Raw genomic sequence first — 14408 nt, 5'->3', positions numbered from 1 at the left:
TGAACCTCAAGAAGTTCAACAAGGCCAAGTCCTGCACCTATGTCAGGGCAATCCCCAATATCAGTACAGACTGGGGGCCAAATGGATTGAGGGCAGCCCTGCAGAGAAGGACTTGGGGATATACTGGTGGTTGAAAAACTGGACATGAGCTGGCAATGCACGCTTTCAGCCCAGAAAGCCAATTGTATCCTGGGCTGCATCAAAAGAAGCGTGGCCAGCAGGCCGAGGGAGATCATTCTCACTCTCTACTCTCCTCTCACGAGACCCCACCTGGAGTATTGCGTCCAGCTCTGGGGTCCCCAGCACAAGAAAGACACGGACCTGTTAGAGCAGGTCCAGAGGAGGGCAACGAAAATGATCAGAGGGCTGGAACACCTCTCCTCTGAAGAAAGGCAGAGAGAGTTGGGGTTGTTCAGCCTGGAGAAGAGAACATTTTTAATGAACATTTTTCATGACTGTTCTCAATTCAGAGAAGTGATGCATTGTAGCTATGTGTCCTAGTTTCAGCTGGGATAGAGTTAACTGTCTTCCTAGTAGCTGGTACGGTGCTATGTTTTGAGTTCAGTATGTGAAGAATGTTGATAACACTGATGTTTTCAGTTGTTGCTAAGTAGTGTTTAGACTAATGTCAAGGATTTTTCAGCTTCTCATGCCCAGCCAGCGAGAAAGCTGGAGGGGAACAAGAAGTTGGGAGGGGACACAGCCAGGGCAGCTGACCCAAAGTGGTCAACAGGGTATTCCATACCATGTGACGTTCCATCTAGTATAGGAACTGGGAAGTGGGGGCGGGGAATCGCTGCTCAGGGGACTAGCTGGGTGTCAATCGGTGGGTGGTGAGCAATTGCACTGCGCATCATTTGTATATTCCAATCCTATTATTATTGCTGTTGTCATTTTATTAGTGTTATCATTATCATTATTAGTTTCTTCTTTTCTGTTCTATTAAACTGTTCTTATCTCAACCCGCGGGTTTTGCTTCTTTTTCCCGATTTTCTCCCCCATCCCACTGGGTGGGGGGGGGAGTGAGTGAGCGGCTGCGTGGTGCTTAGTTGCAGGCTGGGGTTAAACCACGACACTATGGTAAGAAAATTATATCTAGTTGGAGTCTTCCTAACAAAACACGCTTAAATTTGGAACACAGTCCCATTTTCCAAAGTTACTAGAATAGCATTTCAAATAGGTCCGTAGCATATTTACTTGTACTGTTCAGCTTTCACAAAGGATTTTATGGATGCTGCATGCCATTAAGATACCTAGCCAATTTGCTGTTTATCATGGATGCATATAGAAGAAAAATGTGTTATGATAAGAAACCTTTGGCAAAAGAGTAATTTCTTTTTCCTCAAGTCAGGTGCTTTGAATCATTTTATTTAAATGCAATTTATGTTTTCATTTTCACAAAATACACTACAATTAGTCTTCAATCAGAAAATTAAATGAGGAAAGGTCTTTAGTATACAGAGAAAAACTGTTAAAATGGATACTACAGAGTAGCATGCTTTTGGAACTGTTTCTAAGTCTATACAGAACCATATATTTGATTCAAAGAAAAACAATTCCCTCATTTTAACCAGTACTACTGTTTTTTCACCACTAATAATACATTACAGTATTAAGTGTTTTCCTGACCTGAAGTTCTAAATGAACTCCAGCTCAAACTTCAGAAATTAAAAAAGCTCAAGTTACCTAAATTATATGTATTTTTTTATTATTAAAAAAGGTTAAACATCTTTTCCTTAAACGGTGATTCCTTTAATCTTAGGCAACCTTACAACAGCCCTTATGGTATAAGGCAAGAGAACTGTAGCTGTAGTGCCATCTACCTCTCAGACATGACAGTACGTTTGAATGAACACCAGTTAAAGCCAAAAAAGTCATTACATTTGCTTTGCTTATATACTGTATTTACATATTTAAGATGAAATTACTGTTGCTGGTAGAGGTTATTATTGGACCAATCCTAGTAATTTTGCCCACTAAGCCCAGATCTTGTATTACAGTCTGCTCCAGTGGTATATACTAGCAGATCCAGTTGCAAGGATGAGGCCATAACCTCTTTGAACCCAAGTAAACAGAAGAACCAAACCCATCTTCTAAAACCACTAACTTCTCACTTGCAATCAATAGATCCTCCAGTTTTGAATAAGGAGATACCAACCCCTCCTAAACTAAACTAAGCACAGGTCAACTCAGTTTGTCACAGACAAACTAAAAAGGTACAAATGAAGAAACAGTGGGAAAACTCACTTTTGCTATAGCTGTTCTTTAAAAAGCTGCTCCCCACCCTTCCACCCACAATATGAGGCTATGTCTCCCCTCAGAATTAATACCATAAGTCTAAGGATGAAACCAAAAGCAACAAAACTTTCTGAAAACATAAATTTATAATAAGGGATATTCCAGAAGACACCCCATAGGTTTGCTCTAAAAATGCATTCCTGAGAAATGGTATGGCCTATGTGAACTGAGCACACCTGCTTGCAGTGCATGTTTTAGGGTTGCAAATAAGTAAATAAATACATTCATACATTTTAGAAGAATGAAAAAGTGACCCTCTAGCAAGACTAATTTTAATAGTTAATGGCAGCATTACAGAATTTGGGACAAAACAAAGCAAAAGCCTAGATTAGGGTTCTAAATGCTTTACTCAGAACACCAAGGAACTTGAGTTTTGGAGCACATGGAGAAGGGACTCAAGAATGAGCTAAAAAAGGAATGGGAAGAAAAACAAGAAAAGCAAATACATTAAAGCTGATGAACAGCATCTAGAAATCAAATGTAGTGGAAAAAATTATCTCTGGCAAATCTGAAACATCATATCATCTCTATAAAGCATGCCACATTTCTTCTAATATTCAGCAGAAAAACTACATTCCTAAACATATACATTACCATTTACTATATATGGTTTCAAGTTTGTTCTCCTTATTTGTCTCACAAAACAATATATTTTTGTTGAAAAATTATAAGTGCATAGAAAAGCTTACATTATTCTGGCTGATACACAGTAAAACTTTAAACTTCAACTAAAACTGTTAAAACATCTAGCACATCAAGTAAAAAACCAATTTTAGCTTACTCACAGCATTATATTCCTACTTACAAGTATGTAAGCATTCTGTTACAGTGGTGGCATCAATCAGGTATCCGTTGCATAAATGACAGGTTATATGGACATTAATGTCCCAAAGCTTAATCTTTCTAGTCATCATCTTTGGTATCTGTAAAAAAAAAAAAATTAAATAAATCACCCACACATTACATAGCAACTCAGATGTACTGATGAGGTAAAAGTAGTTTTGGAATAAATGAGTAACTATAATTCACCTTAAAGATATGCTTATGTAGATAGCTTCAGGCTCTTGTATACTTATGCATATATTTTGAGTGAGTACTAAACTTTTAAAAGATGATAAAAATGAATGGTGAAATAATTGAAATCTACACTATTTTACATGTCAAGGTTTCAGAGTGGAAGAGTCCTAATACATTATTAACACTGACCAAGTGTGGTGGGTTAGCCTTGATTAACTGCCAAACTCCCACCCAGCTGCTTGCTCACTCCCCCTACTCAGCAGAACAGGGAGAGAAAGTAGGAAGAACAGGAACGAGAAAGCTTGTGGTTCGAGATAAAAACAGGGAGATTGCTTACCAATTATGGTCACAGGCAAAGCAGACTTGATGAAAATTAATTAATTAATTAATTTATTGCCAACTAAAATAAAAATGTAATTACTAAATTGGGTAGTGGGAAACAAAAAGACAAACATTAAACAAACACCTTTCCTTCCCCCCCCCCCCCCTTTCCCATGCCCAGCTTCACTCCAGACTCCTCCACACACACCCCCAAGCTGCACAGGGGGGATGGGTGTGGGGGGTTACAGTGAGTACATAATGGTTTTTCTCTGCTGCTTCTTCCTTCTCACACTTTTCCTCTGGTCTGTTGTGGGTTCTCCAAGGGCAGCAGTTTCTTTAGGAATATCCATCTACTCTGGCATGGATCCTCCACAGGCTGCATGGAATATCTGTTCCAGCACCATGGAGCACCTCCTCCTCCTCCTTTCTCTGACCTTGATGTTGCCTCTGTTGTTTCTCACACTTTTTGTTCCCTCCTCCTCTCTCTGTCCAGTGTTTTCTGCCCTTTCCTAAATATGTTTTCACAGAGGTGCCACAAACTTTGCTGATGGCCTCAGCTTTGGCCTGTGGTGGGTCCATTGCCAAGCTATGTCCAGCACTGGGCAGTCCCTGACCTCTTCCCAGAGGCCACACCCCTGCAGCCTGCCCCCCCTTGCCACTTGCATCCAATATACCAAGGGATGCAGATTTAAGACCAAATCCTATTTTACTCATCTAAGTAATTTCAGTCAAGCTAGTAATTAAGACATCTGAAAGTGAAGAGAGATGATCCTCCTGTAATTGGCAAAGTGCAAAATCAAAAGGAATAGGTGTAAAAGGAACTAGGCCTTAAGCCTTATTGTTTCTAAGACTATTCAGGAACTAGGCCTTAAGCCTTATTGTTTTTAAGACTATTCATATTAGACATATAACTAATGATTAGAAATTGGTTTAGATATGATTAATAGAATGCAGGTGCTTGTAAAACAATATGCATAAGCTGCTTATTAAGCCTACGTGTCTCCCCCTCCATGGCTGGCTTGAAACCCAGTCAAGCTGAATCAATAGAAGAAGGATCATACATCTTAGACCTAAGACATGGGAGTAAGTGATTAACTTTAGAACAAGATAAATTAATAGAACAACCTGAGTGATTTTCAGAAATTCAAAGGTAATCTTTGCTGCGTAAGAAGATAAGTGATCGTGGTGACCCAAGACCTTCTGCCTATGACCACTAACTTCAGAAGAACCGGGACACAGGAATTGATGAGATAAATTGATGAATGATAACGACATGGGAACCGAGATCAACTGGAAAATTACAAAGACTTTGGACTGGGACAATGGGTGGTAAAAAGGTATATAAGATTGAGAAAGTTTTGGAAGGTTGCCATTCACTGCGGTGGTGGCCCAGCTCTGAGTTGTTAATAAAGCAAACCTAGAGAAACCCACGTTTGAAAATTCTTTAATAATAGGTCTGATTTGACAAATTTGGGTTAACCACACTAAGTGTCAGCCTCACATCTCTTATGGTTAGAGCATGATTTTGAATCCATATCTGAAAAAGGGAGCTGAAAAGTAAAATAAACCAGTTTTCTTAAATGTTAAAAATCAAATTAAATAAAGAAAACATGACAAACTAAACTTCTTGTCCCATCAGTATAGCTACACCATGTTGTACTAAGGAATGTGAAATACAGAGCTTCTCCCCCCTTCCCAAATTAAAGGATGCTACAATCACCATTAAAAGGAAGGCATTCAGAATTTAAAAATTAAATAGCTTTTTTTTTTTTTTTTTTTTGCAACATTACTCATCACTGGTAGAGTAACCAGAAACAGACTACAAAATGCATGCTTTAAATAACGAATATACTGCTACCTTTTAAATATATATTATCTTTCTGCCTATGGAATCTCAAAAAGAAGAGTAACAAAAATTTTAAAAAAATTAAAAAGTCACTTCAAACTGTGCTAGGAAACTAAGTAACCTTTAACTCTCAAACATATAATTCTCATAAATATACAGCCAAGGATTAAGATTCAAGCTTCCTAAACTTTCCCTCCCCCCAATTGCAATTGAATAGTTACATTTATACCCTGTTTATCCTCAGAATATATGCAACATTTTTCATTCCTTTTGTTTAAAATACAAGAGAGGATAAATTACCCAGGAAGCAGATACATTCTGATCCCCCCAAAAAACCCTTATGTGGGTAGTTTTAAATATGATAAAGAAACTGCCTGCTTATACATATATATTGAAATAAAAATTGCACTGGTAGCATTAGATTTAATTAAAACAGGAGATTACACTGGTTTACAATCTGTTACATTTGTTTCCCACACTGCAGATTACCAGATTACAATCTGTTACCAGATAACCTTGCTCTCCGGTAGACTGACTGAGTAGGCATGGCTCACAAATACTTGTTTTAACTGAGTTTGTTTTGGAATACATTTCAGAATTTGAATAGTGGAAGATTTTTCACAGTATGCAAAGCTTCAGACAGGAATGTGACAAGATGGTAGCCTGAACCCTACGTTTGTTAAACATAGAAAAGGATTAAGGCAAATAGACTAAGTGGTAAACTAAGCATAAAGAACTATCAGAAGCTAAACTTTCAAACTAATGTGAAAGATATCATCATTGAAAAAGGTAATTACATTCCATTATAAACTACTGAAGTGCATTTTCTCTCAAGCACTGTAAAATCTACACTGTGTGATATATAAGAGTAACTGAAGACTTTTAGGTCTTAGGGATAAGTAGTAAAAGATACAAACACCAAATTTGCTTTATGGTGTTTGAGATTTCATTAACTTAGTAACTAGCTGTCAAAGAATGAAAACATGATTTGTTTGCACAGTATATCAGATAGATCAGAACCTATACCAGGGAACTCGATTACTTCTTTTCTAAACCTTATTTTATAGCTAAATTTCCATGCAACTGAAGAGCAGCCACATATTTAGCAGTTTCAATACAGCAAATGACATCTCCAATTTAAAAAACTGTATGAACTACACACATTTCTATAGCACAGGAGAACAGCTATTTATGGCCATTCTTCAGAAATATTTAGGAGATGGCTTAAACTGTTGTTTGAACCACTAGCCAAATAGGAAGTGAACCCTTCTGAAGGCAATGGAAAGCATAATTTTTAACAGGTAAAAATAGGAAGGCTAAAAGTACACCTAAAATGGCAAACACCCAGGCACAAAAATTAAATATAACTCTAGTTATTTGACTAGGTAGGAATTCAGCCAAAACTGTGGGTGTACATAGATTACCAAGGAGTGAATCCAAGCATTAACCAGGATGAGAAGCTAAAGGTATTATGGTAAAAACTGAAATAAAGAAATAATTTCTCCTCTGGAGAACATTGGATATTTTTTTCCCCCACTATAATGTAGTCAAGCAATGCCAAACGAGGCACCAACCAGTAAGAGCTCAGGTAAGACAAAATAAGATGTGAAATAACTATAGAATAAAGAAAAAAAAATGCTACAAAATAGGTAGCCTAATTAAAGCCATTTTTTATCAGAGAAACAGAGGATAGCAAAGATAATACACACATCTAGACAAACATCCATTTAATGAATGGGAAATAAAAATCAGATATTTTTTGGTAAAGGAAAAATATACATCTAGTAGACTTCCCTGATTATACCTAAGCAGCAAATAAACCTGGTGACAGTTTTATAGAACTTGCAAGAAGCACACCAGAAACCTCAGTAGTTGTTTAAAGAACACACTGGAATCTATTAGCAGGAAGTAGAGGTACAGAGGCAACTTTTTCCAGGGTATTAGTCACTTCAACTTCAAAACAAGATGCAAGGCACAATAAGAGGTTTCTCCAGAAGGCCTGACCCATACTGCCAACATGCAGCTGTTAAAACAAGAGAACAGATTCACTACACATGCAGAGGTCCTGACATACAAGTTCCAGCACAAAATGAATCTCTGGCAGGCAATGAAATTTTGAAGGTTCATAAGTTCTCAGCATCAGATTTCAGTTTAGCCTGCATCTTGTGGGCTTGAGCCATACACAACTCAAGCTACACATTGTCCTTTGCTCACAGAAGGGTCAAAGAATTGGGATACATCAGCATTTTTAAAGACAGCTAAGCCATAATAGTGAAATGCCTTAAAATGCTATATTAGAAGAAGGAATGCCAGATATACTTGTAATTATTTAGAAAGACAAGAAGAAGCTAGCAGCAAAATAGTACATTATGAAGATGTCAGTTTGATTAGACTAGAGATACTGACTGACCTAGACCTTGGAGACAAACTGATGTGCTTCCCAACATGCTTTTTTTAATCTGCAAAGTGAACATTGATTTATCATATAAAACACTCTTAAATTATCATTATCCTTTCTCTTTAAAGTAACATCTGAAATAGGAAATTCTGAGCCAACCATGAGGCAATTCCCATTTGAGTTGAGATGTTTTGTTTAGAGGGGAAAAGAGAAAATAATTATTTAAAAACCCACAAACTACTGTGGTGGGTTAACCTTGGCTAGCCGTCAGGTGCCCACGGAGCTGCTATCTTACTCCACCTCCTCAACAGGACAGGGGGAGAAAATACGATGAAAAAGCTCATGGGTCAAGATAAGGACAGGGAGATCACTCAGCAATTATCATCATGGGCAAAACAGACTCGACTTGGGGAAATTAATTTAATTTATTGCCAATTAATAACAGAGTAGGATAGTGAGAAATAAGAACAAAACTAAAACCACCTTTCTCCCATCCCCCCTTTTTCCCAGGTCTACCTCCTCCCATCTGTCCTGAGCAGCACAGGGGGATGGAGAAAGGTGGCTGTGGTCGGTTCATAACGCTTCATCTCTGCTGCTCCTTCCTACTCAAGCTCTTCCTCTGGTCCAGCGTGGGTCCCCCACAGGGCACAGTTCCTGCCAGGAGCCTGCTCCAGCGTGGAGTCCTCCATGGGCTACAGGGGAACAACCTGCTTCACCATGGTCTTCACCACAGGCTGCAGGGGAATCTCTGCTTTGGTGCCTGGAGCATCTCCTCCCCCTCCTTCTTCACTGACCTTGGTGTCTGCAGAGTTGTTTCTCACACTCCTCTCTCTCAAAGCTGCTGTGCAGTGTTTTTTACCCTTTCTTAAATATGTTATCACAGAGGCGCCACCAGCTTCACTGACTGGCTCAGCTTTGGCCAGTGGCGGGTCTGCCTTGGAGCCATCTGAAACTGTCTCTGTCTGACATAGGGGCAGTTCCTGATCTCTTCTCACAGAGGCCACCCCTGTAGCCCCCTGCTACCAAAACCTTGCCACGTAAACCCAGTACAACTCCTGAGATACATAAAGAAGAAATGAGAGGACTCAAATTACCACCTTAAATGAGAAATTAAAATTAAGAAGAGCAAACAATTAATAAATCCTTAAGAAAATTTTATTTAGGGATTTCTCAGATCTGTTCTGTATCACATAAGAGGAAAGTGCATATTACAAACTGAATTAGATCATCTCCCATTAACTAATTTTTAATTCTAACTAATTTTACTGAGATGGGAGTTAAATTTCTTCATAGCAGCCTGCATGGTGCTGTGCTTTGTATTTGTAGCTAAAACAGTGTTGATAACACACCAGTGTTTTGGGTATTGCTAAATGGTGCTTGCACAGCGTCAAGACTTTCTCTCTTCCTCCCCTCACACACACATACACAGGGAGTAGTCTGGGGTTGGGCAAGAGGTTGGGAGGGGACATAGCCAAGACAGCTGACCCCAACTGACCAAAGGGATATTCCATACCATATGACATCATACTCAGCAATAAATGTTCAGGGAAAGGAGGAGGAATTGGGGACATTCGTGGTTATGGCATTTGTTTTCCCAAGCAACCTTTATGTGTGCTGAGGCCCTGCTTCCCAGGGACTGGCTAGATATCTGCCTGCTGATGGGAAGTAGCAAATTAATTCCACAGCTTTGGCTTTCCTTATTAGACTGTTATTATCTTGATCCCTCTATTTTCTCCCTGTCCTGTGGGAGAGGGGACTGAGCAAGAGGTTGGGTGGGTGTTGACCAGGGTCAACACACCACACTAATATATTTAAGAAAGTTAAACACTGATGATTCAAGATACAAAGTTACAATACTTAGGAAGAAACTCCCCATGTGAGAAGATGTTTAACACAGGATTTCTTGCACATTCCTGTATGGCATCTGTTAACATCTATCACCTCAGACAGGGTACTGGGTTAGTTGAACCACAGGTCTGTTCTGGTGAGAAAGTACCAGCACTCTATGCCCTACCACCCAACAAATGTTCAAGTCAATTACATCATATAAAATAAACCAGATTTTATAAAATCACCACAAATGTATTTTTCCTGTAACCATACACACACTCAGAAGTAAAATGTTGTAGGGGAAAAGCTTTTGAATTATGTCTAATTAAAAGGTTAGAAGCAAACAGAGCAAATACAAGAATTACTTGCTATTACTGCTGGAAATATTTTGACACATCCTTTAATGGATACAGAGGGGAACATTGCTACCAGAGATGAGGAAAAGGCTGAGGTACTTAATGCCTTCTTTGCCTCAGTCTTTAATAGTGAGACCAGTTATCCTCAGGGTACTCTGCCCCCTGAGCTGGAAGGCAAGGACGAAGAGCAGAATATACCCCCATAATCCAGAAGGAAATAGTTAGTGACCTACTACACCGTCTGAACACTCACAAATCTATGGGACCAGAAGGGATCCATCTGAGAGTACTGAGGGAGCTGGTGGAGGAGCTTGCCAAGCCACTCTCCATCATTTATCAGCAATCCTGGTCAACGGGGGAGATCCCAGACGACTGGAGGCTTGCCAATGTGATGCCCATTTACAAGAAGGGTCAGAGGGAGGATCCGGGGAACTACAGGCCTGTCAGCTTGACCTCGGTACCGGGGAAGATTATGGAACGGTTCATCTTGAATGTGCTCACATGGCATGTGCAGGACAAGCAGGGGATCAGGCCCAGCCAGCATGGGTTCATGAAAGGCAGGTCCTGCTTGACCAACCTGATCTCCTTCTATGACCAGGTGACCCACCTAGTGGATGAGGGAAAGGCTGTGGATGTTATCTATCTACCTCGACTTCAGCAAGGCCTTTGACACTGTCTCTCATGGCATACTCCTTGAGAAGCTGGCAGCTCATGGCTTAGACAGGTGTACTCTTCACTGGGTGAAAAACTGGCTGGATGGACGAGCCCAGGGGGTTGTGGTGAATGGAGTTAAATCCAGTTGGTGGCCGGTCACAAGTGGTGTTCCCCAGGGATCAGTTTTGGGGCCAGTTCTGTTTAATATCTTTATCAATGATCTGAATGAGGGGATTGAGTGCACCCTCAGTAAGTTTGCAGAAGACACCAAGTTGGGAGGGAGGGTTGATCTGCTTGAGGGTAGGAAGGCTCTACAGAGGGATCTGGACAGGCTGGATCAATGGGCCGAGGCCAGTTGTATGAGGTTCAACAAGGGTAAGTGCCGGGTCCTGCACTTGGGTCACAGCATCCCCATGCAGTGCTATAGGCTTGGGGAAGAGTGGCTGGAAAGCTGCCCAGCAGAAAAAGACCTGGGGGTGCTGGTTGACAGCCAGCTGAATATGAGCGAGCAGTGTGCCCAGGTGGCCAAGAAGGCCAATGGCATCCTGGCCTGCATCAGAAATAGTGTGGCCAGCAGGAGCAGGGAAGTGATTGTTCCCCTGTACTCAGTTTTGGGCCCCTCACTATAAGAAAAACATTGAGGTGCTGGAGCATGTCCAGAGAAGGGCAACCAAGTTGGTGAGGGGCCTGGAGCACAAGTCTTATGAGGAGCGGCTGAGGGAGCTGGGGCTGTTTAGTCTGGAGAAAAGGAGGCTGAAGGGAGACCTTATAGCTCTCTACAACTACCTGAAAGGAGGTTGTAGTGAGGTGGGTGCTGGTCTCTTCTGTCAGGTGGCTGGAGATAGGATGAGAGGAAATGGCCTCAAGTTGCGGCAAGGGAGGTTTAGGTTGGTTAATAGGAAAAATTTCTTTACTGAAAGGGTTGTCAGGCATTGGAACAGGCTGCCCAGGGAAGTGGTTGAGTCGCCATTCCTGGAGGTATTCAAAAAGCATGTAGACAAGGCACTTCAGAACATGGTTTAGTGAGCATGGTTGATGGTTGGACTCGATGATCTTGAAGGTCTTTTCCAACCTAAATGATTCTATGATTCTAAAGGCATACCAAAAATAACCCCCAAAACTTTAGTGTTAAGCAATCTTAATTTCACTTACACAATTATGAATACACTTATGTATTATGTCGTGGTTTAAGCCCAGCCGGTAACAAAGCACCACGAAGCTGCTCGCTCACTCCTCTGCCCCTGGCCCTGGTGGGATGAGGAGGAGAAAATATAAAGAAAAGCTCGTGGGTCGAGATAAGGACTGGGAGGGATCACTCACCACTTATGTTCATGGGCAAAAGACAGGCTCAACTTGGGGAAGAAACAAAATCAATTTAATTTACTACAAGTCAAAACAAAACAAGGATATTAGGAAGTAAAACCAAACCTTAGAACACCTTCCCCCCACCTCTCCCTCCTTCCCGGCTCAACTCCACTCCTGGTTCTCTCTACCTCCTCCCCCCAGTGGCACAGGGGGGCAGGGAATGGGGGTTGGGGTCAGCTCGCCACACATTGTCTCTGCCGCTCCTTCCTCCTCAGGGGGAGGACTCCTCACACTCATCCCCTGCTCCACCGTGGGGTCCCTCCCACGGGAGACAGTCCTTCACAAACTTCTCCAACGTGAGTCCTTCCCACAGGCTGCAGTCCTTCACAAACTTCTCTGGCATGGGTCCTTTCCACGGGCCGATCTTCAGGCAGAGGCTGCTCCAGCGCGGGCTTTCCCATGGAGTCATGGCCATCTTCGAGGGCATCCAACTGCTCCGGCATGGGGTCCTCCACGGGCTGCAGGTGGGCATCTGCTCCACTGTTCACCTCCATGGGCTGCAGGGGGACAGCCTGCTGTCTCATCATGAGCTGCAGGGACATCACCTCCTCCGGCGCACCTCCTCCCCCTCCTTCTTCGCTGACCTTGGTATCTGCATAGGTGTTTCTCTCACATTCCAATCTCCTCTCCCACTGTAGGTTCCCCTTCTTAAATATGTTATCCCAGAGGCACTACCACCATCGCTGATTGGGACGGCCTTGGCCAAGAGGCTCCAACTTTGAGCCGGGGAAGCTTCTAGCAGCTTCTCACAGGAGCCACCCCTGCAGCCCCTCCCCCTCTACCAAAAACCCTGCCACACAAACCCAAAACACTATGTTACCAATAGTGAATTCAACATTTATTGAAGTCTAAGATTTTACATTTGTCTAAATAGTTTATAAATTCCATGTGAAATATTATTAGTTTTGTGATTATGAGTCAAGTAAACAAAATAGTTAATCCTTCTTCTACTGATGGGTTTCTATAAAAGCATCAAGACAGATTTATGTTCAGACAGTTTTAATAGTCTTTAAAAAGTTTCAGCATCTGTCTTTAGTGCCTAGCTAACAGTCTCAAAGGCCTAAATTAACCCAGCATTCACATCTATCACAAAGAGTGGAATAAAACCAAACTTCAAGCACTTCAGAGATCTGCTTGGAAGAATCCCATGGGATATGGCCCTGGAGAGAAGATTGGTCCAAGAGAGCTGGTTTATATTCAAGGATCATATTCTCCAAACTCAAGAAAGGTCCATTCCAACACGTAGAAAAGCAAGGAAAGGTGGTAGGGGGCCTGCATGGATGAGCAAGGAGCTCCTGACTGAACTCAGACATAAAAAGGAAGTGTACAAGAGGCAGAAGCAGGGCCAGGGTACTCAGGATGAGTATAGAGATTGTAGGGTGCAAGAAGACTTTGTTACAGTAACCCAGGATAGTTTGCCTTCCCCATTCAAGTATGTAGAGGCCCAAGTACATCTTATTGTCATAGTAACCTGGGATAGTTTGCTTCCCCCCTCATCTGCACATATCCTTGCACGGGTGCCAACGTGAAGGCCAGCTGTGAATCTCGGAATTTGGACAAGAGCACCTGCATTACATCAGCGAGTTTGCTAATGAGCAAAACAGGACATTGCATATGTATCATATGTTAATCAGTGCAAGTTTTATTATTCCCCCCTGTGGTGCTTTCCCTTGAGCTTCAGTCCTGAGCAGGGTTCCACTGCGTCAGGTCCCCATTTGATTAGTGTCAATGTGCCGGGGCTCCCACCATGGTAACACTACGCTTTCATTAAAGATAAAGCTTTCACTTGCTGAGTGTTGTGCCTTGTCCCTGAGGGATCCGTATCTGCTTTTCGCTCATAACACTTGGCGCAGTTGGCAGGATCCATCAGGTATGATGTCACTTTGGTTAAAAGCGGGAGAGGCAGGGAAGCTTGAGCTATCCCTGCGGTGCATACCAGGATGGCACCTGACAGAGCAATGGGGTTCAGTTGCATGAATGGTGGCAGGCTGGTCAGCTCTGGCAGACTGGCTGGAGTTGCAAAAAGCAGCTTAAGTAACACCACAGCAAGTTGAGGCGATGTTAACTCAGCTGCGCCTGGGCCACCGGCCAGGGGTGGAGAGGAAAGCGGTGGGTGAAGCATCGTGGTTGTTCCTCATTGCGCTCTGCGCCCTGGATGAGATCTTACATCTACGTAGGATGCTCTCAGTTAAGGAGCAAGAATGTCAGGATTCGGTGGACACATGAAGTATAGTCGGAATGGACACAGCAGTTAACACATGCTTGTGTTAGCAGCCAGAGTAGCAAACAGAAAGCGAGCGAAGGTCAGAAAAGGGCCAGTCTC

The 14408-nt window shown here is 42.0% G+C and overlaps 1 protein-coding gene across 4 annotated transcripts in view; it reads right to left on the bottom strand.

Moving 5' to 3' along the window:
• LOC121232404 (polycomb group RING finger protein 3-like) overlaps nt 1–14408 on the bottom strand; it is a 187373-nt gene that overhangs the window by 59528 nt on the left and 113437 nt on the right. For 3 of the 4 annotated variants that reach the window (XR_005931772.1, XM_041121533.1, XM_041121535.1), the window contains exon 3: nt 3104–3221. Coding sequence is in view for 3 of the 4 variants with exons in the window: in XM_041121533.1 (XP_040977467.1) it covers nt 3104–3212 (109 nt within the window). In the remaining variant the exon portion in view is untranslated. Of the gene's footprint in view, nt 1–3103; nt 3222–11872; nt 11885–14408 lie in introns of those variants that run through there. The other variant, XM_041121534.1, reaches the window with a different exon arrangement.

This window comes from Aquila chrysaetos, assembly GCF_900496995.4.
Source record: "Aquila chrysaetos chrysaetos chromosome W unlocalized genomic scaffold, bAquChr1.4 W_unloc_2, whole genome shotgun sequence".
NCBI classification, from domain to species: domain Eukaryota; kingdom Metazoa; phylum Chordata; class Aves; order Accipitriformes; family Accipitridae; genus Aquila; species Aquila chrysaetos.
This window is presented reverse-complemented; position numbering and strand designations above follow the sequence as displayed.